Genomic DNA, 26,317 nt, shown 5'->3' with positions numbered 1-26,317 from the left:
TCGAAATTCCTTATTCCTTACTTGGAACTCGAGTCATCGCCATCCTCATACCAACGGCATAGCTCTTCCGTCATCGTTCTCAGGCGCGGAATCTTCTGATCCCTGATATCCAGCATACCCAGTTCCTGGTACGGTAGAGTAACCGGATTCTCACTTGTAGTCTTGAACCAAGTACCGCTACCAATGCCTTGGTGTGCCATGCGCTGAAGTTGCAAAAAACTCATGGCGCGCCACTCCAAACGCGAGTGCGTGGATCGAGAAACACTCTGGTGCGTAAGGCTCTTTGCGCGGAACTCTTGCCACGCGTTCAACGCGGGCTCCAGGCCTATGTCAACGACGATGAGGCTTGTACCGATGATGAGCAATATGATTAGAGGGAGGGCCGAGAAGGAAGAGTATAGCGAAGAGCGAATTTTCTGAATTAATTAGCTTGCTTGTACTGTAGAAAGTCCCGCTGCGAATGCTGACCTGGTTTTTGCACATCGACTTTGCGATAGCTGTTTCCGGCAACACTTGAAAGCGTTTCAGCTCTTCAGTCCTGGGCCCGTTGGCTGATTCGACAAAAGTGCCTTGTAAGCTGGCCAACGAAGACGCAATGAGATGCTCAATCTCAAGTTGCCACTGATTATCCGGTATGGGGCCCGCAATTCCGCCTCCAAGGCCGGTACGTGCCAATAACACCGATGTACCAATGGAGGCAACGAGGTTGTCAGTGTGCACAAACTCCTGTGGGCAGACAGATTCTGCCCAGGCAATAGCCTCAAGCTGCTTTTCATTCCAAAGATCTTTCGAGTGCTCACGCTCGCGCGACATTCCCTCGAGTGTCTCACATCGTTCATTTTCAGGTCGATTGGGATTACAAAATTGAACCTGCTGGGCGCATCCGAGTGTACTGGCGGGTTCGTCTGTAAGATAAAGAGCCTTTTTACTTGCAGCGCCAACGTTATTGTTGGTCCTACTGACCAACCACTCCTCCGATGCAGAAAACCACGGGTCCGTCACCCGTGTGGAGAACCCAATTCCTTGGGCTGTGAGAAACAACAGCGCGACGTCTGCATCATTCCTGATAAGCTCAGGTATGGGTTCAAAGCTGTAAATACCTCTGTAGCTTTTGCCACCTTGGAGACCGAGGACAGTTCTGATGTTTGTCAATAGTCGTGCGTGAATCGTAACGGAGTAACTTACCCTAGGCCGTATTCAGGACGCGCACTCACAGCAACAGCGTAGGAGGGGAGATCCAAATGAGTATAGTTGTTCAAAACTTCGAAAGTAAACCCAGTATAGTTCTCCTTACTCATCAAATAACTGATGTTTCCATACCAATATTGGGCTACTGGGACATCGTTGGGACGTTCCAGAATCGTTTTGTGCCCTTCACTCTTGATGGGGGCGCATTGAGTGACGAAGCGCATTTGGAAGCGTTCATCCTGTGGACGATTGATGCCCAAGTCGTGATGGCTGTCGATGAAGCCGCTGTCTAATCTGATGTTTCCGGTCTGGCTCTTGCAGATGCTCTCAGCGAACGGGCAGCTCGCATTGCGGTCTACAGTCGACTGTATCCAAGGTTTGACGTAAAGTCGGCAGTCCTCTTCTCCCGTGGTATTGGCGTGGCACTGCAAGGCGTAGTTGGAATGTGCAGTCGAACGCTGGACTATCTGCGGGTTTCTGTATAGTTTCACATCATCCCCAGTGACTTTGGACAGATCGGATGTTGGGCCACAGTGTTTGCCAGTGAGTAAAACCTCACTGCCATTATCAGAAGTCAGACGGGAAGAGAAGATACCTCCCACTAGCAAGAGCGAGAAGGTTGTCCAAGCGAGCAAAGCCAGCGGTAGAAGCCTGAGTATCGGGCGTCGGGCGTTTTTCCTCCAAGCAAGTAAAGCTTGTATAATTCGCCATGCCCCATCTTCGGGTGTGTCTGCATTTCTTAATATCGCTTGCCGTTGGTGGTAGAGACCGTCTTGGGGTGTAATGGTTGAGAGACAACGATGAGTGATAAAACAACATATCCTCCAAAAGCTCTTTCCGGATAGCGCAACGAATATAGCGATGAAACTTATCAGAAGATCTCCATCTTTACGTTTGAGTGTAATCGTCGCCCCATTAGCTCTGTTATGCGACCAGTTCTGTCGTTTGTCAGTTGTCGCTGGTCTCTCTTCATATCGGTATTGCTTACCGTCCAAAACCCCAGATGAACATCATAATCAGCACCACTAACGGTCGCCATGATAGGAGCAGTAACTTTGATGGTGTTAGGGGAATTTGGTAGGACACAGGTTGTATGCGATATTACAATTCGTGGAATTAGGCCCAGTCAAGGTCCTATGTCAGCTTCAAGAGGAGAGAACAGCGGTTCGTGAACGCCCGACAAGTTAATGTGCAAGTAGTTGATTCATATTTCAAAGTCGTATCTGTGGATTCTGAACACTATTTGGCGACAAACACATAAATAAATCTCACCTCTAGAAATAGTGAGGAAACTCCGAACTGAGATTCAAAAGTTGTACCCTTCCCATCAATTCGGCACCGTAGGACCGACTTCTGCAGCAACCATGTGCATTTCAAAGCAAAGGATACCGTGATAACCGAAACATTTTGCTGGAATTAGAAGCAAAACACTAAATAAGAAGAAAGTTCGCTCATCGAACTAGGTCTAAACAGACTGCTGGGTAGTGATGAAACCTAACGATTATTGTTGTTTGGGTTGGGGGCACAAAAACGCGTGTACTGTGTAGAAAGAAGCCTGTGCAGCATATTTTTAGGTACGTTTCGCATTATGCAGGGCGTAATCTGACTGTACGCGATGGGGTAACGACCGCTTGGAAAACCTTGAAAGTGGGGAAGACCTCCATGTATAGATGAATCTTAATGTCAACACGACAAGTAAATTCTGTAAGTGCTGTCGTTGTTGTTCTTGTTGCTCGCGGAACCTTTATCAGGTTATACATTCTCAGGTAAACACCAGCCGAGACTCAGTCTCTCCAGTGCATTCAGCTGCACGATTTGCACTGGCCTACACCGGCACAATAAACATTGAATATTATCTAGACTTCGAAGAGCGATACCGTTGTAATGATCGAATGACTTTGAATGAGAATTATGAGAAGCCGTTGCTACAGCGTACACTCCCCAATCTATCTTGACAGGCATCTAATAGATTCCTTTATCTGCTTTAATTCTTTCTAGGAAACCGGTGATCAGCAGTCATAGCTAGGAGGGCAAATGTTACTGGCTTCACTAACAGGACATTAATACTAATTCAAGTTAAGTATTCCTATCTTTTACGCTGTAAAGAGTTACTCGATCAAGCTTAATCCGTGGAGGGCAGAGCATGCTAAATGCGGGGTTAAGCATTGGGATCCACATACCCCTCGTTACGCATAATAAATAGAAAGCCTCTGCTTGCAGTTCTTCAATATTTCATCACACGTATTGCTTTTCTATAAGTACGTAAATGCAAACGCCCGGGTCTAACTGCTACTCTTTTTGTCCGAAATAATAACCTGAGCTAGGATCCAAAAACTGCAACCAAATCAATCAACCCGTCAACTAAAACAATAAGAAACATGTCCGACGTTGGAGTTATCGGTGCGATAGGCTTTGATCGTCGTCAATTCCTGTGCAATGCTAATGAAAGCTATAGGCCTCGGTGTCATCGGCTTTGGTATGGCGATCAACTTGCGTCGCAAGCTTGACTCCGGTGTCACCCTCCATGTCTACGACGTATTGGATACAGCCATTCAGCGCTTTTTGAAGGAGGCTGGCGACTATGGCAAGGTTGAAGTAGCTACTTCGCCTGCCGACCTCGTTGGCAAATGTGGTACCGTACTCTCCAGCTTGCCTGCTGGGCAGCATGTCAAGCAGGTATACTTGGAAGGGGACAATTGTGTCCTTAAAGCACCTGTGAATGCCGACAGGTTGATCATCGATTGCAGCACCATTGAAATTGAGCTTACCCGAGATGTCGGAAATCAGATCATGAATGCAGGCTTGGGCAACTTCGTCGATGCCACTGTTTCTGGAGGAGTATGGGGAGCCAATGACGGAACCCTTACGTTCATGGTTGGCCACGCCAAACCTACTGAGGCAGATGTCGTGGGTAATCGAGTCTGGAACATCTTGTCCTTGGTTGGCCAACGCGACAAGATACGCTTCTGTGGCGGGCTCGGCATGGGCCAGGTTGCCAAAATCGCCCACAACTATGTTTCCCTCTGCAACAATGTCACTGCCACGCAGGGCATGGCTCTGGGCCTCAAGTATGGCATTGACAAACAGGTTCTTTGGGAATGTATGACCGATGGTACCGCGAATTCGTGGGTCATGGGCTTGGAACAACCTGTTCCGGGCATTGTGCCTGACGCTCCCTCGAGCAATGGGTACCGCAGGGCTTTTGCGCCAGCCCTCAGCCTCAAAGACCTGGGTATCGCGGTCAAGTGTGCTGAAAAGGTGGGAATCAATCCGACTGTAGGCAAGGTGGCTATCGAGGCATTTACGGTTGTTGATAATGACCCTCGCACGAAGGTAAGCCCTGTAATTCTCCAGCTTTGTAATGGGAACTAACGAACTCGTCCCAGAATCTTGACCATACCTCTCTGTGGCTACATGTCAACGATAATGTAGATGCTTTCATCAAGGAGAACGGCGTGTGGCCGGGAGGAACTTTGTAGATTCCTTTCTCAGAGAGTAGGTAGGTCGGGCTGGCCTGCTAGCATTCCATGGCTACAATTTTACATTAGCAAAGCTTGTGAACTCTTAGCTGGCTATTGAAAATGCATGAAGCTGGCAGGGGGCTAGCTCGACGTGCTTACCCTTTGTATATACAAGAGGCCTAGATATAGACACACAAGTCTACAGCAACTCATCAATCGAAATCTATGTCTCCTAGTCTGCCCAGTTGTTCAAAAAGATGTGGCAATACCTTTTCAAGGCGCAACGATAATTTTATAAAGATAACAAGGTAGGATTGGCCAAGGCGGAAGGCGTTGCAACGTCATCTTACTAAGGGGAAACAAATCCAGCAGCGTTTTGGCGTCACGAAGAGGTTGTAGTGAAGGGTCAGAACACCATGAAGGCCGGACTCCTATACACGAAGTCATTTAAGATAGCACTCCCGCACACTAATGAGCACTGGAAAAGATACCTGAGCCGAGGATCATATCATAGTTCGCTCGCTGCCTGGGCGCTATCTCGTGTTCATACACCGTTATTCCGAATTGTTTGAACATCCGGCTTGTAGTCCACCACATGCAGTTAGTATTTCATCGCTTCGTTCCGAGAAATGATTCAGGGGGAACTCCCCTTGCTTCAATTGGCTGTTCCGCATGAAAATGCCATCCAGGAGGGTCCACTAGAAACGATCCGTTCTAGAATCCTCGCCAAAAACCTGTTAGCCAGAGAGACTTTCCCATGTGGCCAGGGGAACGAGCCCACGCGATGGCTTTAAATCTGGGCTTCCTCGCTCAACGCCCTCAAGCCTCTTATCCACACTCTTTCAGCTCCCTCGTCATTACGACCGTCTACGCCATTCGTTCTTAATTTGCTTAATAGCACGACACTCTTTTGAATAATACCAGCCAAATACGAAATACCATATTATAATAATCTACAATCAACCTAATCAACATGCGTCAATCCGTTGCTATCCTTATCGCAAGCGTCGCGGTCGCACAAAGCGCAACAATCGACTACTTCTTCCCCGGTGGCTACGAAGGCTATGAGCCCATCGCTTCTATTGTCAAGGTAGACGGACCCACGGTCGTTGCCCAGCTTACCTGCCCTACCACCTTACCCGACTACGACGACACCGAATGCGGCTGGGGACCCGGCCTCGAGCTCACTGTTATCTCGTCCGCCACCTTCGTGGGCACCATGAAGGCGCCGCAGGTTACAATGACATACTCTTGCGAGGGCAAGAAGAATGAGAAGTCCATGACTTGCGACGCGAGCATCGGAGGTGCCGGCGCAAACTCTCCCATGAGCGAAAATGCGGTCTTGTCTGGAACTGATGCTCAGACTGCAACAGCTCAGGTCACTGCTGGATGGGATAAGCTGAGTGCTACCACCGGTGCTGCATCGTCTAGCGTTAAAACAAGCGCCAGCCCTGCTCCTACCACTGGCCCTGCTGCTACCGCCAGCCAGGCCTCCGCTACCGCTGGATCAAGCACTGTCGCGTCTGCGCAAACTACGGAGACTGGGGCCGCCTACCAATTAGGTGTTAAGGGATCTGCGCTCTTTGCCCTTGCTGGAGCTGCTGCTCTCAACGCGTGGTAGAAGTCTGGGGAGATGGAAAGTCAAAAACGGGAGGATTCTTCGATTTACATAATGGCATTTGCCTTGATTGCGAGATCACATTCACTTCGCTGAACATAGATTAGATCGAAGCATATACGAGAGGCAAATAGACCGATTACTTTTCGACAGAAGATCATCAGATACGTCAGAATCCTGACCCCGTAACCCCAGTACGGCTCCACAATGTCCCCATTATGAATCCGTGAGCATGTACCATTAGTTGCAAATACCTGGTCGCAACCCTGTGGGTTGTGCAGGGAAGGATCGGTCATTACACCCCCTCATTGTAGTTCAGAGTCAGCATATGGCGACCCCTCGTCCTGTGAACATCCCGGGTCACGGTTCCATGGAAATTCTCGTGGTCTAACAAAATTATGCCCTGAGCTATAATAACAGCAATCATAGTCAATCTCGAAACTCACAATCAGGCAAATTTCCCAATTCTCGGCGTTTTCTGAACACCACAGTCGTGAATGTTATGTGCGCTGCTTGAAGCACTTCCCCAGCAACCCTGAATGCAAAGACCGATTCTGACAGAGGTGCAGTGAAAATGCATGTTGCCTTCCTTTTCGATCTACAAACTGACAAGTAGTTGTCCGCAGAGTACAAACACATACAGGCTAAACCCGTTTCGCCACGGGCATATTCTTCCGCACGCGGCTCGGCATACTTGTCCACCACTTTCGGACGCGTATAATCAAATGAAAAGGTGTCGTTGGACGGGATCATATTGGAACACGCTCAATATATGAGAATCCTGTGTGCGAGGATACTACCCATTGCGCCTATCGTCCGTCGGCTCACGCGCTGTCAAGCCGGCCTACATGCATGTGGTTCGGCACTGGATAGTAATTGTTCCTTCCAGAAGATGGGCGACCAGATTATGGGGAAGCGGAGGACCATGGTTATAAGAAGTTCATAGAGCCTTCAATCTGCGACTACACCTTTGGTGCAGTTTTGGATTCGAAAGTGCACGTAGAATCGTATTCAACATGGCCATTATCGGCCACAAGGAAGAGCACCTGTCTGACCCTCGTCTAACGAACATTGCAAATGCAGACACGAAGAAATGGTACAGGAAGCAGAACCTGCGACTTCTGTATCTTACGCTTGTGCCATGTGCATTGGGTGTTGAGATGACCTCTGGCTATGATTCGTCAATGATGGTACGTTCTGATCAAAGACCACGCATCAGCAGTAGTTGATATGCCGTAGAACGGTCTCCAGGCTGTCCCTGCCTGGGATGAGTGTACGTACCGAAAAACGAATCCTAAGGACGCGAACCTCACATGAAGTAGATTTTAATCATCCCACCGGGTCGAGGCTTGGATTGTACAATGCGATGTACTCCCTAGGTGCATTGCTTGCCGTTCCCTTTGTGCCCTTCGTATCAGACAAGATTGGGCGTCGCTGGACGATCATCACAGCGTCTATGGTCATGATCTGTGGAGGTATGTACTTACGATTTCCCTGATACATATAGTCTTCTTACACAGTCGTAGCGGCCCTACAGGGCGCATCTGTCAACTACAACATGTTTATGGCTTCGCGTTGGTTGCTAGGTTTCGGCATCCCATTTGCCATCGTCAACGCGTCTTCGTTGATTGGCGAGCTAGCCTATGCACGCGAACGTCCCATACTTACGAGTGTCTTCAACGCTTCGTGGTTTGTCGGTATGCTTGCCTTGCATATGGGATATATTTTCCTCCTAATTTGCCTTAGGTTCAATCGTCGCTGCGGGGACGACATACGGCACATTTACAATTCACTCCACTTGGGCATGGCGAATTCCCTCAATTCTCCAGGCATTTCCCTCATCTCTGCAAATCATCTTCATGTATTACTGCCCTGAATCACCCCGCTGGCTCATCGCCAAGGATCGGCATGAAGAAGCATACGAAATCCTGCGCAAGTACCACGGAGAAGGTGATGACGGCGAAGAGTTTGTACGCCTCGAGTACGCACAAATCAAGACCACCATCAGCGTTGAGCTTGAAAATTCCAAGAGATTCATGTGGGCAGACGCGTGGCGCGACCCGGCCATGCGACGCCGTTTCTTGATCGCTGGTGTGACGGGATTCTTCACGCAGTGGAGCGGCAACAATCTCATCTCGTTCTATCTCAAGAAGATCCTGAATCAAGTCGGCATTCATGACGCGCGTCTGATACAGAAGATCATTCTTAGCAAGACATGCTGGGACTTCATCCACGGTCTCCCGATCGCTTTGATCGCTCCCCGATTCCCTCGCAGAAAGGGTTTCCTCACCTGCACGATCGGAGTCATGTTCGTGTACATTGCTTGGACGATAGCCAGCGCGAGGCGAGAAATTACTGGAAGCGACTCTGCGGCTGTCGTGGTCATTGTGTTCATGTTTATTTATTCCATGTAAGTCCTCCCTCATTTGCCCACAGAGCCTACAGTGCTAATTCGCCGCTTCAACAGCTTTTACAATATAGGCTGGAATGCCTTGACCTACACCTACATGGTCGAAATCTTCCCCTTCCAACAACGCAGCAAGGGTATCGCATTCGAGCAACTCACAGTCCGCCTCGCCAACTTCTTCAACACCTACATCAACCCCATCGGACTCGACAGCATCGGCTGGAAATACTACATTTTCTACTGCGTGTGGATGATTGTTGAGATCTCGACCGTGTACTTCCTGTTCCCAGAGACGCACAACAGGACGCTTGAGGAGTTGAGTTTCATGTTCGAAGGTAAGGAGGTGCAGGGTAGGATCGAGATGGGGGTTGAAGAGGTGCTAGAGAAGAATAGTGTTGAGATGATCCGGGAGATGGATGCGGTGCGAAAGGTGGATAGCGTCAGTGCAAAGAGTGCGAAGTAGTCAGCTGGTCATCGCTGGGGGTTTGCTTGGCTGTCTAAGTGACGAAGTGTGCAAGATTGAATATTGTTCTGAGGAGACTTGTGATTAGACTATCATATCTTGGGATGGCTTCTAGGACGTCACTATCAGCGTTTGTTTGTCTTTTCAAACAATTAGCTTTCGGTTCCGAAATTGAATGTCACAAATGCAAACGACGGTAATGTCGTGACTCTCCCCTTGACGATACTGACTATTCCCCTAGGGTATAATTTACCCATCTTGCCCGGGATTTTAAGTTTCTTCACACTCCACATCTCTCATAAGGGAAACTCCAAAAAAGAAAACCCCCGTTGTTCACAATATGTTCATGCTTTTCTGAAGAGCCCAACATTGATGGCGCGCCAATTTTGTCTTCGCCACGAAAAAGCGACTGCTGCTTGATCGAACACACAAATGCTAATATGCATGGGGAGGAACGTTCATCCTGCGGATTCTCCCTGGGGAGACTTCCCTCATGCTAGGGGGAAGTTCGAGAGATGCAACCCAGAAACCCATCCACAAAACCGACCTTGGATTACGCAAAACGAGCGATCTATGTTCGCAGAGTCGACTCAAGATATCGATGGTGTCGATGCCTCAAGCAATGGGGAAAAGTCTGGTCGTAAAACAATACCGATGAAACATGCCAATCGCCCTCATGTTCAGAAATTTAGTCACGAAGCCTCAAATGGTATCCTAACAAATGATTCCAATTCGATCGAGAGTTTCGAAAACGATCATTGAAATCAAAATCACAACACACTATGAGGAAAGCACTTTTTACAGCCCTTCATGAAAATATTCAAAAGTATGACTTCAACCCAAAATGTTCAAGCCTTCGATGATTGAGCCACATCGAAAGATCATGAAGAAATGTAAACGACACCACTTCGTGGCCATGTGATTGGCAAAGATTCATGGCAATCATGAATAAGTTTCGATTTCCAAGAATTGCATGTTGCATTCGGACATGTCATGCGCCGTTTTGGACTGTCTGTCTCTGCAAGTTTCGCTGATGCACCTGCCCAGCAGCAGGCGAAAGTCGAAACCCGTGATCAACCTTCCGTATGGAAAACTGTCTTATATGAAGAGCACAACCTTCTCTCGCGTGCAATATTCTCCTCCATCCCCAGAAAGAGTGCAGCAATGGCTCTAGAAACATGACCCCGACCGGTCCCTTCACGTCCAAACGGACGAAAAATGTCGAACAATTGGAAGAGGTTTCAAAAGCAAATACGGCTAAAGATTATGTGAATGCCGGAAAAGCCTTCCGACAAGCTGCTATGTTCTTGGGCATGCAGTTCGACCCGGCAGGAAGGCAGACTGATTTTATTACTGCATGGAGTGTCATGAAAAGACGTGATCCTCTTCGTGTGGCAGGTGGAGTGCGGCATAATTGTCAAACATCATGTCCAATCTTGATGATCGTTAAGACCGCACTACTAGCTCTCTGTCAGACAATGAAACAGTTGCTTGCCATAGACATACATGATTGAAAATCTCGCACACCTAGAAACCCCAAGAGCTGGCTGTGAAAGGTTGTCAATGGACTTACACCCGAAGTAATCTTACTCCTAATCACCGAGCAAGTCACAGGAAAAAATCCGAACAGCTAACGTCTATGACTGGTATGTTCAAACGACACTTGCCATGTTGCGAGGAGTTCGGCCCCCAGATGAAACCCACGACTTTCATTCGTGAGAGTCTATAAACTTCGCCGATCGAAACAAAATTGAAAAGCTAGATTTGAGCCTATTCGAAAGGATACGTTTTGTGCATAACATTCACTCACAGTTCGTCACATGGTCCATATTATCAAACTATGCGACCATCACTGAGATATCCACCGAAATCAGCCTCGATGTTCGGAATGTCTTTACTTGGATAGCTGGTTCATTGCCATCCGACAACTAACCATTAACTCAGATGAGCTATGGCAGAAGATTTCAGTGCAAATCTTCATGTCGGAGCGGCTGTCGGTCATTCTGACGACACAAGCGGAACTCTGGGCGGCCTCTTCCGAGACCGAAAGAGCGATCCAGCAACAAAGCATTACGGCTGCTTGGCCAAAGATTTTCGAAGCTTGGAGGCACTGGAAGCTGCAACAATACAAAAGGATCCGGAAGATGGGACCACGAAGCGTACGGACAATGATCAAGACAATCCGGCCATACCAGTCCTCGAAGAACATGAGCAATTGGTCGACGATTATAACATGATCTGGAACGATCCTGCGTTCCAACGCAATAATCTGAAAGAAGCAATGAATTTTCCAGGCATGGTGGACATTGGGTGCAGAAGTATGCGGTACATGAACCCCGGCAAAGAACTACGCTGGTGGCAGATGGTTGCAGCGCGGGCATAGGAAATCCCTCACCTGAAGGGTGGCATTATCAGCGACGATGTCGGGACAGGCGAGACGTTAGGAGGTGCAGTCATTATTCTACATGTAACCTTCTCTGCAAATAGGGTTCCGCCAATCTTATGTTGCGAGCACTACTGTTCTCTCGAAAGCAGAAAAGTAGTAAGAATCGAAAGTTACCGTTCATGTTTGGAAATTGCGAGCAAAAAAAAAAAAGAATTTATGGAGGTACAAAGATCATTTGAATGCAATCTCGAAACAAACCGCATGAGCTCGAATGCGAAAGATATGGACAACAATACGCAATGAGCGCCGTGGCACCAAACAGTACTATCAATTCGATATGCGAAGCAGAGCTCGGAGTCGTCTAAGGGTTCCTGCATACGTAAGGTATACGCTTCATTATCGAAACGGATCAAGAGCGCTGGAATGCGTCCGAAATAGCAGCCGGCCCAGAATACCCCAGTCATTCTCCATTGTCAAAGTCTACACAAGAACCCCAAAAATCCCGATGCCATGTTACGATGAAGAGCAGAAGAGTGGTGTAAAACTAGAATCCTTCCCAGGTGTTTTCATTTCCACCGCCATCAAGACAAGTCTTAAATATTCTCAATACTGGTATTATGTTGGATATCAACGAAAACTTCAAAAGTCCGTCAATAATAACACATGCTGCCTTTTCCTCTCCCCTCCTGGTATCAAAGTGGTGGGTACAATTGCCATGGAGCAAGAAACCATCTTCCACAATATACAGCATGGGTGGACTCGTCCTCCATATCCTGCTTACCACGACCCCTATCTCCTGGAACTTCACCACCTTCTACAAATGACGTATGCAACTGGTATGAAGGATGAACTAGCATTACGGGATTGCCGTGGCTGGAGCACCTGAGGCTACTTCAACATGGATACATGTGGGCTGACCCGAACAGCTCTATACCGATGTTTCGTTGCCTCTGCGTTTTAATAGGGTATTACTAAAGCCAGACTGGGCGATCTGGATGTCGCAGCACTTTCAACGAATCCGCGAACTACTGATGCGCCGAGAACTTATGTGCACCCATGAAACGACTAATAACGGACAGATTGTATCGCGCCAACAACACGATATCTGTTCAACGTATGTTTCGATATGAAATACAAAAGGATAACTAGGCCATACTATGAGCAGACCTCATGTGCGAACCAAACTGTATATCGTTTCTCAGTGATCTAATGAGATTCAACCATGATTCTCTATTCACTCGAAAACTTGTGTTCCATCATTATGCTCTTACCTTAAGGGAAAGAAGTCAATAACGCAAGAAATCTGTTGATGGCGGAAAGTTTCCATGTCTCGCCCGATGCAACCAGCAGTCTTGTGGGCTTACAAAAAACGACTACAGCACGTGCGCATGGGAGACGACGAAGACAAATTCGTCTGCTTCCGCTGCATGACGAGCAGAGAGCGCAATATAGCCCGGTCATGGAAGCGCTCAATGAGTAGACAGACAGTCCATGGAAGAGAGCGCTCCTCTGCCTCTCTATACACGCGAGACTTCTGATGAGATGGAGATGCGCCTTTGTACGCATTTAAAATCAAGACACCGATTACTCCTTACGAGACGTCCATCGAAACTCAAATTATCAACAAACCATGTGTGACAAATACCACATGGAGAGGAAAGAAATCTTAAAAGATTGAGTGGAATCGTCTGATGCGGCGAGTTTTCCTCCCTCGCCGGAAATAAAAAAGCATCATGGCGCCGAAACTTGAGAAACGGCGTTATCATGGTGCTAACACTCTTCTGTACCTCCTTGCATGGCAGAGAAAGTGGAAAAATGACCTTTAGGGCACGAAATCATCCCTTTCGTAGAACGGTCACGAGAGAAACAATGCGATAACACAGAGGAAACATTGATATGTGTGTCTTTCGTCCCGGAACTCGGAGTGTTAAAAACATCGATAGCCTACGTTACATGCTCCTGGCATTGCAAATACAAGTCAACAATGTGTAGCTCGCTCGCTCGCTCTCTGTCAACAGCTCTCACTCCTGAAGGCATGCTCGTGAACAATCCACAGGAGCAAAAAGATTTCATCATGGAGATAAGATGCAAATCAAACCACACACCAGGGGCACGTGTATGCTCCGCCTCTCTCGCCGGGGAGTATTTCAACTATTTACAGTTCGTCGTGTCATGGCGGATTGGTGCCGTGTTTCTCTTTCGTCCATGATCGAAAGAAAGTTCGCAAAACCGGTATGGGAGAGACCGGCGGTCTCGAAATTTTTTGTCATCGCTAGATGGCCGGGAATAGAAGTATGGAGCCTACTATGCCTGCTGTCCCGTTTCGAGGATTGCCAATTTCATGATGATGGTGTTTACCATGTGCGACTTTCTGGAGATTCGACCTCGCGTGAGACTTTCGGATGTCCGAACGCCTTGGAAACCTTTTGATGTGGACAAGAAGAATGGGTAGGGTAGGAGGGTGGGAGTGGGTTATTGAGGTGATGGTGGTGGTGGTGAGCATCATTGGATTGTGGTGATGGTGGTGAGGATTGCATTTCGATGATGGGTAGATATGATTTCATGTGCTTTTCATTTTCTTTTTTTGGATAACATATTTATCGAATTTTGGCTACTTTACACTGATTGTAAGCAAGTTCGTTAAGAGGTACCTAGTTATCCTTCGCGCAGTGCATGATGTCTACGCTCCACTCCTCATCATTGGACCAAATGTGGTGGTTAAGCTTTCCCAGTAGTGGGACGATCTCTAGATCTGGCGCTAAAGCTGCAAAGGCCGCATCTACATGTGAGATCTAGACGCATCGAATAGCATCGCCCGGGTGGAAGACAGCTGGCAACGTCATAGGCCGGGCGCTTTCGAAGTGCTTACAGTACATGTAGCTAGCAACATAAGACTGAGAAAGCTGGACAAGCGTCTCTACCCCTCGATTATCGTTCGATGTTCACATGAGGGGAAGCAGTAGTAGACTTCTTGTTACCTGTGTATTTAAGTAAGAGCTGAACGATGAGTACCCCGCCTGTTGAATTCAGCTCTGCGGCCCTTCAGACCTCGGGCACTCTCGTACCTGTACCTCCGATCGCCGAGATAGCATCTACATCGCGGATCACAAAGGCAGCAGACGACCTAGCATCACGGCTTACGACTGCGAGGGTCACAGATAGAATAGAGCCAAGCTACTGGTGGGAAATCGGACTGTCGACCTTCGCGATGGAGAGCTTGACGCCTGTCGTTCAGGCTGTTAGTATACTTGCCTCTGCGATAGCTGCTGGTCAGTATAGACTTCAACACCCTTCGTTACAATGCTTCATCACCAGGCACAATTTCTAACCAATCTCTGGGGGACGCCAGGCACGAACATCAGTACGTCGATCCTCACGATCCCGGCGCTGCTCCAAACGACAGACGCGAATACGCTCGCAAGACAATGGCACAAGTTGTACACGGCCGGCATTGTACCCATGATATCTCTTGCGATGGGCTCATCGGTGGGCTTCGCGGTGCTGGCTTGGAGGTCGACGCTCGCGCCTAGGCTTGCGGTGGACGGATACGGGGTGAGCAATGTGAGGAGGAACTTGTACGTGGGCGCTACGGTAGCTATGGCGGGACTGGGACCGTATACGTTGGGGTTGATGGGCGGTGTCATTCAGGAGCTTACGGTTAGGGCGACGGGGCGGGCGAAAGGTGTGAGCCAGGTTAAGAAGGGTGGTGCTGCTGCTACAAATTCTGAGCTTGTGGAGACGCGACAGTTGGTGGAGAGCTGGGGGAGGTTGAATTTCTGGAGGGGGATCATGCTGTTGACCGGGGCCGGCATGGGAGTCGCGGCGACGTTGAGTTGAATTGAGCGTAGTGTTCGGGTTTGAGGAGGAAGGGAGAGAGGGTGATCGACGAAGATGTGCGAGTAGTGTTGACGTTGCTTTCTTTCGTCCGTGAGTACCTACATACACCAATAATGCGATGATGATAGAAAAACGAGTGGGTATCATCACGTGATATATGGGGTTAGTTCCAACACGAAACAACTCGTCGTAGGCCTCGGCTTTCAACAATGCCCGAAGTATGAGTCTGCTTTACAATTCGAATTGCGAATTCTGACAACAATGATGAGATTTTGAGCGATATTTTGTCGATGGCAGCTGTCATTATTGTGGTGATGGTTACTACAGTACGAGAGATGGCGGTGCTATTCCGCAAGGACGATGGTGGAGTTTGTAATTTGTAAGGGATTAACAATCAGACAAGGAACCCGGCAATTTGCTGATCCGGCTGCCGTCCTCGGCCAACATCATCCATCACTTCCATACAGAAAGAAGGAAGAGGGATTACACATCAACAACAAACCACAACTAACCACCCAACTAGGCATACTAATTGAAATTTATCCGTCGGCTCAGGCCATTGATACTGCCAATTACGAGTATCAATACTCCAATTCCAGCCAGTCAGCTTGCTCCCGTACCTGGGTGTAACCATAATCGTAGTTGTTCGAAAGTCGTATTATCAAGCTATACCTAGAATCGTCTCGCCCTCGGACCTTTCAGAATGATGATGATCCTGATGAGGATGATGTGTTCTCTACACTATCCATACCTTACTACTCACCTATTCAACTAACTAAGACGATTAGCATCTAACCGCAGATGACGCGATGGCCACCGCTGGCAGCGCACGATCCTTGATAACGGGACTTGTTGCGGGCCTTTTGCTCGCCATCTTCCTGCAGCAAATTCTGCCTCCCATCCAATTGCCGACCTCGTCCGTTGTCCAGGAACCTAGTCTCACTTCCACTTCCATATCCATTGATACTGACACCATCGCACACCTTCCAGGATCCATCGCAACCATGTTCAGAAACACCTTACAAATTGGGAGACAGGCTTTGCGACCCGCCTACTACAAAAGCGCCCGCGTCGCTGCCTCTCCTGCTCTCCATCAACTGCAACAATCTTCCACTCCTCTCTCATCTTCCATTCCTACTACTTCGTCTTCCCACAAACACTTCTCCACCTCTCACGCAACAATGGCTTCCGAAAAGTCCTTCCTCCAGGCCATCAAGGACCGCCGCACCATCTACGCGCTCAACAAGACCGCCCCCATCGCCGATGAGAAGATTGTCTCCATCGTCAAGGACGCTATCCTCCACGTTCCCTCTTCTTTCAACTCCCAGTCCGCCCGTCTCGTTGTCCTTCTCAATGACGAGCACGACAAGTTCTGGGAGTATGTCAAGGAGGTTCTGAAGCCCATCGTCCCCGCGGACCAGTTCGCCAAGACTGAGGAGCGTGTCAACGGCTTCAAGGCCGGTTACGGAACTGTGAGTATCTCTTTTCCTCTTCTATCATCCGTCTTCCTGGTGCGATTGACTTGTCGATTGCTCCGTTGGATCGCATCGAAATGGGGAGGATTGCATCATCGGCTTCGTGTGCGGTGGTGGGGAACCCACATGAGCTCTCGGAGAGAAGCTTTACAAGGGCCCCACCATCACTTGAAATATCATGCCGATCTACCCCGCGCTATCCCCCTTTGAGATGCTTCCCTGCATATCCCACGTTGGCCTGTAGATCCACCAACCACCACCAACTGCCTATTCATTATGCTCCATACTAACAACTCGTTCTGTAGATCCTCTTCTTCGAGGACCCCGAGCCCGTCCAGGCCCTCCAGAAGCAATTCGCCCTCTACGCCGAGCACTTCCCCGTCTGGTCAGAGCACACATCCGCCATGCACCAGTTCGCCCTCTGGGTCGCCCTCGAGGCTGAGGGTTTCGGCGCCAACCTCCAGCACTACAACCCCATCATCGACCAGAAGGCCCAGGCCGAGTGGAACATTCCCCAGCTCTGGAAGCTCCGCGCCCAGCTCGTCTTTGGCGGCAAGGTCGCCGAGGCTGGCGAGAAGCAGTACAAGCCTGTTGAGGGCGAGAGGCTTTTCGTCCACGGTGCTAAGAACTAGAGTCGTCATGCCCGTAGCGAGAGAGGGATTCAGCGCGCATTAGATACGATATATGGCATATCGATTGGGGTTGCTTTTATACTAAGGGAGTCAATTGGGACAAGGATTGCTGCAGCATCACATAGCGATATCGATAGAACGAATATTGAAACGAAACTTTTACATAAAATATGCACATCTGTTCGATGACCCAACTGCCCTTGTCTTGATGTTTCTCTGTCATTCTCCATCTCGTGGTGATGCTGATCATCATCACCATTAGATATCCACGCCACCACCACCCCATCACCACCGCCATCACTACATTCCAGTATCAACGACCAAGTCTCCAGTCGGGATCATTGACATGACGTTGTACTGTGAACCCGGAGAACATCAGGTGAACGAAAAACTGCGGAGATGATCCACCGCCAATCTCCCCAAGGTATGCCCGCCCTAGTCTTGCATTAACACGCGCTCTACTCATTATGGTGATTTGCCACCGGACATGTTGAATCCCGTATGCTTGCGGCAAAGGAGAGGATATCATAGACGGTAGGGAAGTTGACGAAGATCATTGTAATGGATAGCTTCCTCAATTTCGATAGCGGGCAGGGTCTTCCTTAGACCATTCCTGAAACAGGCTGAGAATTCTTCCCCTTTCTGCTCCCAGCGATCCAGGCATGAGCAAAAGAGGAATGGAGAAAATGATCGTGAGACAGCGCGAATGCATAAGGTGTGCCACTGCCATTGATGAAAAGACACAAGATTTTGAACTCCACTCGAGAACCATCGCGCGGACATGATTTTGAATCAGGTAGTATTTCTGGACTTCACTCCCACCCCGCACATCGCCCAGAGTTTTCAACGATTTCTCATTCGATTTTCCAGCTTTTGTCCCCATAATGAGATCGGTCACTACTGTGCTATGATCAAGGCCAGACCACAGGACACCTCATAAGAGGTCTTCAATTGTGATTGAGTCAATGCTCATTACATGGAGGCAGTGATGGCGATATTTGACTACACGCGAGAAACACCGCGCGGACAGCATTGTCCCTTTCATTTTTTTCTTTTTGGACGTCCCTCCCACTTCGCACATGAATGCGAAACTTCTCGAGTTCTATCTGATTGACCAGAATCTCTGATTTCTGCACATGATCGTAACACCGTTATGTTATGAACCAAGCCGAAGCATATGCAGAACCATGGGTGCCTATTAGGAATCTTTGAGTTGGTGCTCACCACATCATATCACAGTGACGGAATCTCAAACTCCATATTTCGTCGATTCGTGTCCAGTTCATCGATGGGTATTGTGTCCCGCTCTTCACATGGAACTATTCCTCGGGGTATGTAGTTATTTCACCAGCTCAAGCCGGCCAAACCATTCCGCCTATTCAGCAAACTTTGAAGCTGGTGCTCACACCATGCAGTATCAATGGCGACGTCTTCAAATCACTCCACATCACAGCTCTCTATTGTCTTTTTTGAAACACTCCTTTTGTTTGATGGAGAATTCCCTCCCACAACACATATTGGTAACGAAGGCGCTTTTTATTTGTTTCTGCAACTCAAGCACACAGAACCACATAGAACAGCTCCTATTGTGGCTTCGACACGCCATTTTCCGAATGTATATCGCTTTGAAGCTCTCGGGTCGAGCCTCCGACTCCACATGACAACCACCATGTGGTCATTATAATATAGGTTGGCATGTTTTAGTTGAACGATCCTAAGGAGCCGCACAGCATAGTGCTTGTCAACCACTTTCTCTATTCTTGTTCCTAGCTTCGCCAGAATGATACGCGCAGAAAGCGCTCCACTTCCCATACGAAAAAGTTCATGCATTCTTATCATTTGCCGATTTGTTCGCCTTTAAATTGCGAACAGCCATGTGACAAAGAGTGACCATATGCTCATGCTGTAGCTACCTTTGTAATAGTGATTGGCTTGCCCGGAACTCGAGTCATAGGCAGCAGTGGCCAGCTTGGTAGAAAGCCAGAGGGGAATTCCGGCAAGCGAACATGCAGATCCAGATGGTACGCTTTAGAATGGCGGGTCGCATATATGTCTGCCATTCCTGTGGATTGCGAACGATTGCTTCGCGCATTGGTGGACGTTGAAAGAAAATTCTCACATGAGCTTTTCTTCCGGGTGTCATGAGGCGGTTTGACGTAAATTTGTCATGTTTGCAATCAGGTCCAGCCAAAAATCATTTGGCCTTTTGATAGCAGATAGCATATGAGAGATCATTGAACGCATGATCATGCGTTCGCTTTTGGACCATGGTCCTCCAACATACTCTTGTAGCAAGACCGCAGGTCTACCGAGACATGTAATTTGCTTATTCCAGTGTCTAATCGTGTTGTCAAGAAAGCCGATCCATGATCGGTCTCAATGTTGGATAATTATAGGATAGGTTCTCCGTTGCTCGTAATGATCTAGCCTTCGGATCCGTTTTCAGTCACATTTGATGTCTATGATAAGTGCCAACATGACAACCTCAAATGCGCCATTTTTCAGTTTTGTGGTTGCTTTTGGGAGGACGAACAGGATGGTGGCTCCCGCCATGTGTAGATTTTCGTCCAGATCAGCGTTTGCGTCTGCGTGCGGAGAACGACCTTTGTGTATTTTGGTGGAATGGCCATATGTCCGGGCTTAACGACAGACATCGAGCATTTGATGAAGATCGTACTATTGTAACCCCACGCCCTCCGGAACATTGAATTGTCTTAACAGCTTTTGGTAGTCCCTGGATTGGTGCTTTGACATTATGTCAGCTTTTGTTTTTCCATAGAATGAATTGGCGTTTTCTTTTCGGAACCACGGCACATAGCGGCAGCTTTCTGGATGTTTTCTTCATTTCTCCATTGTATCTTTTCTTTCTTTGATCGGCTTGCTCATGACGCTAGAACAGCGTGGTTTGGCACATGAACAGAGCCCAGCGACATCGATCATGATATCGTAAACCTTCCGTGGAGCAGCACATTGAAAATATTTCGATCCCCGGTCAGAAAAGCATGGACTTGTTGTTAGTGATCGTTGTAACATTGCAAAGCCTGCACATGCTTTGGACAGATCCGTGTAGATCGCATCAACTTGAACATGCGAATGAAAATTTCCACAGCTCATTTGATCCATGACAATTTCTCTGGGAGCTCTACGGCAGGTCGGTTTCTCGTCAAGGGCTTCTTTGATATATGTGGCTTCATCCAACATGCGCGAGTCGTTGGGAGCTTTGTCTTGAGTGGTAATGATAACTTTGCTAATATCAAGACGCCCAGTGTAGGGGATAGTGGCCAGTCCCTTAGGATTCTTGAAGGTTTGACACATGTCAAGGGAGCAAATCTCATTCAGTTCAATTACGGTGGAAAGTTGTTTCGATTGAATCTGCTGTTCATGTCTGGTAGTATAATGCAGGTTTCGATGGACCGCACCCATCGCATTGGAGATTTGACTGTCTGATTCGCAGCGGCCGCCTGTTGGTGAGTTCAGTCATGCTTAATGTTAGAATTCATCGCCGATTTTTAGCCCCGGGGTCTGTACATTCATCGTCCAGGAAAACATAAGACTTTGTCATTTCTTTGATGTGTGTACTTTTGAACATCGACATGTGACAGCTGCTTGAGGCATCGTGTTGATTGTTTTCGGAAACTCTTCTGATTCTGTTTCTTGGACACTTCCACATTTTGGGGTTTGTTCCCATATTTGAATCGTCAAAGATGTCGCCCTTGTCGTCTTGTTTTGTTTCGACGTCGACAACATTCTTCTCCTTTACAGAGTGAGGGTAAGGTCGGAAGCGAGTCAACAGGCTGCATGGCTTCATTCACACGTTTGTTATGTTGTTGTGTCTCATGTTGCAGCGCCGTCATTGTTTAAAGATATTAGTATTTGAAGTTTGAAGGACTGAATAGGACAAGGTTCTGACGTGATGGCAGAAGGTCGAACGACTAGGCCTTTCATGGTGGCCGACCGGTAATTCTGTCCTATAATTTTTGATCTCATGCTCATCCTCGGGAACGGAAGTTGTCATGTTTTCTGCATCTTATCTTTCTCTCATTCTTTGTCATGCACATGGGGTCCCAATTCCAGTTTTCAAAGACTACAATGAGACTCAGTACGTGTGAAAGGGCTCACAGTACGCCCGTTGAGAAGTTCCCAAGTGTATAAACGTCCATGTAGAGGCCTCAAGTCTCCACAGGACTGATTTTCCTTGGAAGCGATGGAACATTCGCACGGTTTGTTCATTATTCTGTCAAGCAGACATGTAATTTCGTTCGAGGTTTGTCTCGATGTTGATAATTCAACTTCAGGGCATGTTCTCTTCGCCGCTTCAGGCCATATAATAGCCGCCGGAGACATGGAGTACGTATGTGGAGTTTATTCTAATCCTTAGAGACCCCTTCTTGACACATTCGTTGTTCCACTGTAAGTTCTTCCATGGATATGATATCTAGCTTGTTTGAAAAGCGTGATAGCATGTTGAGTTGGTGGCAGTTTGTGCTGGTACTGAAAGCTAGAAATGCTGAATCAACAAATCGAGCATGTAATTTGTCGTCTACTGTAGTTTTCACAACTGTGTAGAGCAAGGGTCTCGATATGTGCGGGCTAGGTCCGTGGTGCTCCAAGGCACCCAAATTCCATATATCTTGAAGCAAGATTGTTTGAGATCAGAAATGAACCTAATAAGCTGGGCTTTGTATGTCGTTTTCTCATAGAGACTCCGATTGCAGCATTAATCATTTTGCTGTGAGAAGACAAGAATTTCTCTCGAAACATCCGAGATAGATCTTGAGTCGAGAGTTTGACGCTCTAATATTTTTACTCCAGTCTCCGACTAGAATAATCATCCGTGTAGTTAGATAATTGTGGTCGATTCGAGGGATTTCCCTCATGTTATCGAGTGTATCGCTTCTATTGATGCCACAGCACGATAATTTCTTGTCTTGAATGCTGGAATCATAATCCCATTGTTGTGTATGCTTTATCATGACGGTTCGAAACAGAGATTTCCCATGTGGGAATTGCAGACCATTTTTGGAAGAAAAGATCGCTCATGGCGATCTATCTTGTGGTTTCGTTCTTCTTGGAACGATATTGTCGTACTCAGTATGTCGGAGCGCCCCTTTGCGAAACACACAGCTCGGGAAACCATGGGTCCCTATTCAGTCCATTTACTGGTGCACTTTCTTCATGAAAAGCACTGCCCTCATAGCTGATCTTCCAGTATTCTGAGTCTCACACATTCTTTGTTCCTTGTTCCTTGTTTCCAGTTTCTCGTTCGCCATATGTTCCCTCGCTCCGATGGTCTCGCGCACAGAAGTCCGTCCACTCGATATGAACGTTGCCTTTGCCAAGGATCCCCCGGGCATGCGCTGCTTCTCCACCCAGCGCTCGATCAAATATGTAGAGCAGAAGAATGGGAACAGTGGTACCATCAAGGTATGTCTTGGGCGCGTTATCTTCGTGATAGAGTGTGCTGTTTTGTTCTTGATAATGACCGCAAAGGCGTACTAGAAAGTCAAGAGCATAAGCAAGCCTAGCAAGCAGAAGCTGCACCTCATATTGGCGTTCTTTCATTTGTAATCAGAGGCAAGACCCTCATAGAAGAGCCAACATATAGTTTGAGTCGAGGAAAATCAGGGTATGGAATACGACTCAAGTCTTAGACAGGCGATTTCATCGCGTGTGTAACCAATAATCTCAGTAGGGAAAGGATGGCAGCGTCGTCCGGCTCGCCATTCGGAGGATTGATGCGCTGCTTTTTGATTCAACGGCACAGGTTTTCGAAATCATGAGACATTCCGCATGGGTATCTCAACCCAGACGCCTGGGGAGAAGAGTTTCGATGGTCGCCGTGACAGAAAGCATGAGTAGTCCGGCCTTAGCCTTAGAACATTGGGTCGATCATACTGACGTCGAAGCATATGCTTTCTGAGTTGTAATGATGAGAATAAGTTTGTCCAAACTCCATGGTCAGTCTATGTTCGAAAGTGAGTGCTAGCTGGTCATTGGGAATATACGACTCTTCTGGTCGTAATTGTTTATGAAACTTTTGAGACTCAATAGCGCCAAATTTGTGTTCATTTTGATGAAGAACATCGTACAGCTTGAAATCGTTTCTGCTGGCTCTATCACTAATGTGATGAAGACCACGTCTGAATGCAGAGTATTGGTATGTTTATTTTTAAGGTAGCTAATGAACAACGCAGAGAACGAAATCCATAGTTGGTCACTATGACAGTTGAGAGTGTCGCGATCGTCGTGCGAGATTCTTCAAGATTTGAGGCTATAACTAAATAGCCTTTGATACAAATGTCCTTCGCAATCACGAATAGTCTTAATGAAGTATTCTGCTCATGAAAGGAAAGAACAGAGACGCGCTCCCATGTGGTTGCAACCATCCCTCTTTTCGAACATCGAATGTTGACAGAAAGAGTAACGAAACATAAGAGAGTGTATATTCAATTCGTTTACTGGAAGTTAAAAGGCCTCCGAGCATCACTCATGATGTGTAACATGAGTGCTAGATTCGTTTTGCGGAACCCAAAGTATCTTCTATGAGACTTCGAGAATCCTAATATCCAGGTATCAATTCGCCTGGTGATGCAGTTGACGTGGCTCCCGAAGTGAGAATTTTTCATTCGTAAAACTTTCTTCCGTAGGGTGTGCCTTCGGAGTAAGAACTTTTTAGTCGAGAGAATCGAACATTGAACAAAGGGAAGACGGTCGCCCCATGCGAAGGCGTTTCTATCGGCTGGTCGAAAGAGACAGAACATACGATCGGGATTCGGGCGTTTTTCGACTTTGGCTTTCGCAGCGGCATACTTTCCGGCGCGGAGCTAAGACATCAACTGTCTTTCTGGAATGTCGTTCTTGAGAACAGACATATCTTCCAACTCATTTCGGGAGCTTCAGGCGTTGCCGAAACACATCGACATTGAATGTGTTGACTGTTTTTGAAAAGTTCAAGGACAAGTTAGGTGACAGCGGCAAAAGAAGCACATAAATTTGCATGCGTCTGCAATTTTGAGATGCGAGTGAGGTGAGAAGTAAGGCAAAATGAGTCTGCGAGATCCCCCTTTATACCTTTGGACCTTGGACTGAGGTCATTAAGAGCGACATCACATGGACGGCTCCCGCGATGCAAAGCAGAATCCGTTTGAGTAACGCGTTTGGTTATGAAATTGAATTGTGGGGACTTGAAAGTATCATGCGTAACAAATATGATCATCAGGGAGTGTACAATACCAACTCAGAGTGCGTCGTTTACGTCTGAGACGCTACTGGGAGGTCATGAGGGTATTATATCGCCAGTTAGAGATAATGATGACGAAGCTTATTCTAAATAATTGGAACAGCCCCTATGACCAGAGTAGGCCAATGTAGCAGTGCGAGTTCATTACTTGATGTTGTTTTGCGATTGTTAGGTCGAACGCAAAGGAAGCAGCATCTGACGCAGATGGGTTGTTTGTATTTTGGATAAAGTCACTATATTCTGGCTAGCATGATGCTCGTTCGGAAAAACATTCAATTTTATTGAAGGGGCATATTGGGCGCGATGCCATATACTTCGGAAATTGCAAACGCGCGGCTTGCCATGGTTACCGGTGAACAACCACTATGCAACAAACGCACAAAAATCCCGACAACCACGAAATCTGTTTTGACCCCGTGACTTATAAGAAATGTGACATGAAAGAGCGCGGAAAGTATTGTGTGCAGACTGTGATCTTCATGATGAAACTTCGTTTGATTTCTTGCATGCAATCGCTAGATATGCTAGATATCGACTATCGCCGGCTATGCAAAACATAATGATATGTTAAAGCCATCCTATCCATCAAAGCCATACACTCGGCTCCTTGCATACGCATGATCGCTAACAGATGTTCCCCATTCTATTAGGCGATGCCAGTACGCAAGAAGAGATTCGGCGGCTTATCCCTCGACTTGAACTCCTCATCAACCTCAAAGACAATATCCTCATCCCCTTCCGCCTTGAATCCCAGCCTCTGGTAAACCGACCTCCCCATCCTCGAAGCCTCTGTCGTGCATTCAAGCCCACCATGTCGTCTCTTCGCCTCATCGAGCCCCCACTGTACCAACTTGCTCGCGATACCCCTCTTTTGGAACGCCGGGTCGACAGTACAAAGGCCCAACGTGAAGATCGCAGGCGGGTCTGACGTTGCCTTCTCATTTACATACTCGATCCTCCGCTTCCATAGCGAGCGGAACATTTGACTCGCAAACCTCGCTTCAGTGGGATCCAGAATATCTACCGCGTCACCAAGCTCGGGCGACGGCACCTCACCGTAACCAGGCACGACAGAGAGCTGGTTCCAGATCGCGAATCCGACGATTCGTCGTTCCGTTTGGCCGTCCTCGCTGGTGACAGGTAGAGTAGCCTTGAGGTACACCGTGTTCGGGTTGCCCTCGCGGTCCTTGTTGATTTTGTTCCAAGCTCTTACGAGTCGGGAGGTGCCGTACTCTTGGCCCTTGGGAGTCTTCCAGTCAGGATTGAGGGACACCCATATTGCGTCGTTGATCTGTCGGCCAAAGGCCTCGCTTGAGACATAGAAGGCCTGGGAGAGGTCTTTTGCGTCTGTGATTGGCTCGACCTGGACGTCGGCTGAGTTTGGTGTGCTGCCCATTTTTTTTGAGAATTGCTTAATAGATTGCTTGTCAATGCTTGGTTTGTAAAATTTCCAATGTAAATGAGGAGAATGGAATGGATTATGTATTGCAAAGATTGGCCGCAGCTGGCCGTAAGCACTTAAATTAAAATTACATAAGCCGCCACTTGGTGCCTTGGCCTGGAAACGTCACTGAACTCAAGTGGGCACGATTTCATCTCATTCAGGTGTA

The 26,317-nt window shown here is 47.7% G+C and overlaps 9 protein-coding genes across 9 annotated transcripts; 6 read left to right on the top strand and 3 right to left on the bottom strand.

The window, feature by feature from the left end:
- Positions 1–9: 9 nt before the first annotated feature.
- On the bottom strand, positions 10–2,227 carry BU24DRAFT_482050 (uncharacterized protein; the record flags this gene model as incomplete). Its single annotated transcript, XM_033533220.1, has 4 exons — positions 10–416; positions 469–1,138; positions 1,186–2,126; positions 2,177–2,227. The coding sequence occupies 4 exons, from the start codon at positions 2,225–2,227 to the stop codon at positions 18–20; spliced, it is 2,061 nt and encodes a 686-aa protein (XP_033382887.1). The 3' UTR covers positions 10–17.
- A 1,208-nt stretch (positions 2,228–3,435) lies between these two features.
- Positions 3,436–4,883, top strand: BU24DRAFT_441937 (uncharacterized protein). Its single transcript, XM_033530491.1, has 4 exons — positions 3,436–3,446; positions 3,513–3,588; positions 3,644–4,521; positions 4,575–4,883. The coding sequence occupies exons 2-4, from the start codon at positions 3,567–3,569 to the stop codon at positions 4,665–4,667; spliced, it is 993 nt and encodes a 330-aa protein (XP_033382886.1). The 5' UTR covers positions 3,436–3,446; positions 3,513–3,566; the 3' UTR covers positions 4,668–4,883.
- A 649-nt stretch (positions 4,884–5,532) lies between these two features.
- Positions 5,533–6,483, top strand: BU24DRAFT_216402 (uncharacterized protein). The gene has a single exon (XM_033522004.1). It carries the CDS (start codon positions 5,623–5,625, stop codon positions 6,268–6,270), a length of 648 nt encoding a protein of 215 aa, XP_033382885.1. The 5' UTR covers positions 5,533–5,622; the 3' UTR covers positions 6,271–6,483.
- A 669-nt stretch (positions 6,484–7,152) lies between these two features.
- Positions 7,153–9,154, top strand: BU24DRAFT_216397 (general substrate transporter). The gene is made up of 6 exons (XM_033522003.1): positions 7,153–7,457; positions 7,507–7,540; positions 7,590–7,742; positions 7,794–7,964; positions 8,014–8,677; positions 8,735–9,154. The coding sequence occupies exons 1-6, from the start codon at positions 7,284–7,286 to the stop codon at positions 9,135–9,137; spliced, it is 1,599 nt and encodes a 532-aa protein (XP_033382884.1). The 5' UTR covers positions 7,153–7,283; the 3' UTR covers positions 9,138–9,154.
- Positions 9,155–11,084: 1,930 nt separating this feature from the next.
- On the top strand, positions 11,085–11,649 carry BU24DRAFT_482048 (uncharacterized protein). The gene has a single exon (XM_033533219.1). It carries the CDS (start codon positions 11,089–11,091, stop codon positions 11,518–11,520), a length of 432 nt encoding a protein of 143 aa, XP_033382883.1. The 5' UTR covers positions 11,085–11,088; the 3' UTR covers positions 11,521–11,649.
- A 2,483-nt stretch (positions 11,650–14,132) lies between these two features.
- BU24DRAFT_493129 (uncharacterized protein) lies at positions 14,133–15,651 on the top strand. Its single transcript, XM_033533946.1, has 2 exons — positions 14,133–14,792; positions 14,873–15,651. The coding sequence occupies exons 1-2, from the start codon at positions 14,528–14,530 to the stop codon at positions 15,358–15,360; spliced, it is 753 nt and encodes a 250-aa protein (XP_033382882.1). The 5' UTR covers positions 14,133–14,527; the 3' UTR covers positions 15,361–15,651.
- An 890-nt stretch (positions 15,652–16,541) lies between these two features.
- On the top strand, positions 16,542–17,467 carry BU24DRAFT_433851 (Nitroreductase; the record flags this gene model as incomplete). The annotated part of the gene is made up of 2 exons (XM_033530001.1): positions 16,542–16,832; positions 17,141–17,467. The coding sequence occupies 2 exons, from the start codon at positions 16,542–16,544 to the stop codon at positions 17,465–17,467; spliced, it is 618 nt and encodes a 205-aa protein (XP_033382881.1).
- A 2,841-nt stretch (positions 17,468–20,308) lies between these two features.
- Positions 20,309–21,627, bottom strand: BU24DRAFT_410278 (uncharacterized protein; the record flags this gene model as incomplete). The annotated part of the gene is made up of 3 exons (XM_033525981.1): positions 20,309–20,928; positions 20,996–21,261; positions 21,587–21,627. 3 exons carry the CDS (start codon positions 21,625–21,627, stop codon positions 20,309–20,311), a joined length of 927 nt encoding a protein of 308 aa, XP_033382880.1.
- Positions 21,628–25,183: 3,556 nt separating this feature from the next.
- BU24DRAFT_423463 (uncharacterized protein) lies at positions 25,184–26,185 on the bottom strand. Its single transcript, XM_033528259.1, has one exon. The coding sequence runs from the start codon at positions 26,101–26,103 to the stop codon at positions 25,354–25,356; it is 750 nt and encodes a 249-aa protein (XP_033382879.1). The 5' UTR covers positions 26,104–26,185; the 3' UTR covers positions 25,184–25,353.
- Between the last annotated feature and the right edge of the window lie 132 nt (positions 26,186–26,317).

Source organism: Aaosphaeria arxii (genome assembly GCF_010015735.1).
Source record: "Aaosphaeria arxii CBS 175.79 unplaced genomic scaffold BU24scaffold_5, whole genome shotgun sequence".
In the NCBI taxonomy this organism is placed as follows: Eukaryota; Fungi; Ascomycota; class Dothideomycetes; order Pleosporales; genus Aaosphaeria; species Aaosphaeria arxii.
Note: the sequence above shows the minus strand (reverse complement) of the source record. Positions and strands in the feature narration are given on the sequence as shown.

What these genes read in the sequence shown, in the direction of transcription:
- BU24DRAFT_441937 (XM_033530491.1), top strand. Translation starts at nt 3,567, where the DNA reads ATGTCCGACGTTGGAGTTATCG. An exon ending in GTCCGACGTTGGAGTTATCG is followed by an intron (nt 3,589 to 3,643) that starts GTGCGATAGGCT and finishes TGAAAGCTATAG; the next exon opens with GCCTCGGTGTCATCGGCTTT. An exon ending in ATAATGACCCTCGCACGAAG is followed by an intron (nt 4,522 to 4,574) that starts GTAAGCCCTGTA and finishes AACTCGTCCCAG; the next exon opens with AATCTTGACCATACCTCTCT.
- BU24DRAFT_482048 (XM_033533219.1), top strand. Translation starts at nt 11,089, where the DNA reads ATGGCAGAAGATTTCAGTGCAAATCTTCATGTCGGAGCGGCTGTCGGT.
- BU24DRAFT_493129 (XM_033533946.1), top strand. Translation starts at nt 14,528, where the DNA reads ATGAGTACCCCGCCTGTTGAATTCAGCTCTGCGGCCCTTCAGACCTCG. An exon ending in TGCCTCTGCGATAGCTGCTG is followed by an intron (nt 14,793 to 14,872) that starts GTCAGTATAGAC and finishes GGGGGACGCCAG; the next exon opens with GCACGAACATCAGTACGTCG.
- BU24DRAFT_216397 (XM_033522003.1), top strand. Translation starts at nt 7,284, where the DNA reads ATGGCCATTATCGGCCACAAGGAAGAGCACCTGTCTGACCCTCGTCTA. An exon ending in GCTATGATTCGTCAATGATG is followed by an intron (nt 7,458 to 7,506) that starts GTACGTTCTGAT and finishes GATATGCCGTAG; the next exon opens with AACGGTCTCCAGGCTGTCCC. An exon ending in CAACGCTTCGTGGTTTGTCG is followed by an intron (nt 7,965 to 8,013) that starts GTATGCTTGCCT and finishes AATTTGCCTTAG; the next exon opens with GTTCAATCGTCGCTGCGGGG.
- BU24DRAFT_423463 (XM_033528259.1), bottom strand. Translation starts at nt 26,103, where the DNA reads ATGGGCAGCACACCAAACTCAGCCGACGTCCAGGTCGAGCCAATCACA.
- BU24DRAFT_216402 (XM_033522004.1), top strand. Translation starts at nt 5,623, where the DNA reads ATGCGTCAATCCGTTGCTATCCTTATCGCAAGCGTCGCGGTCGCACAA.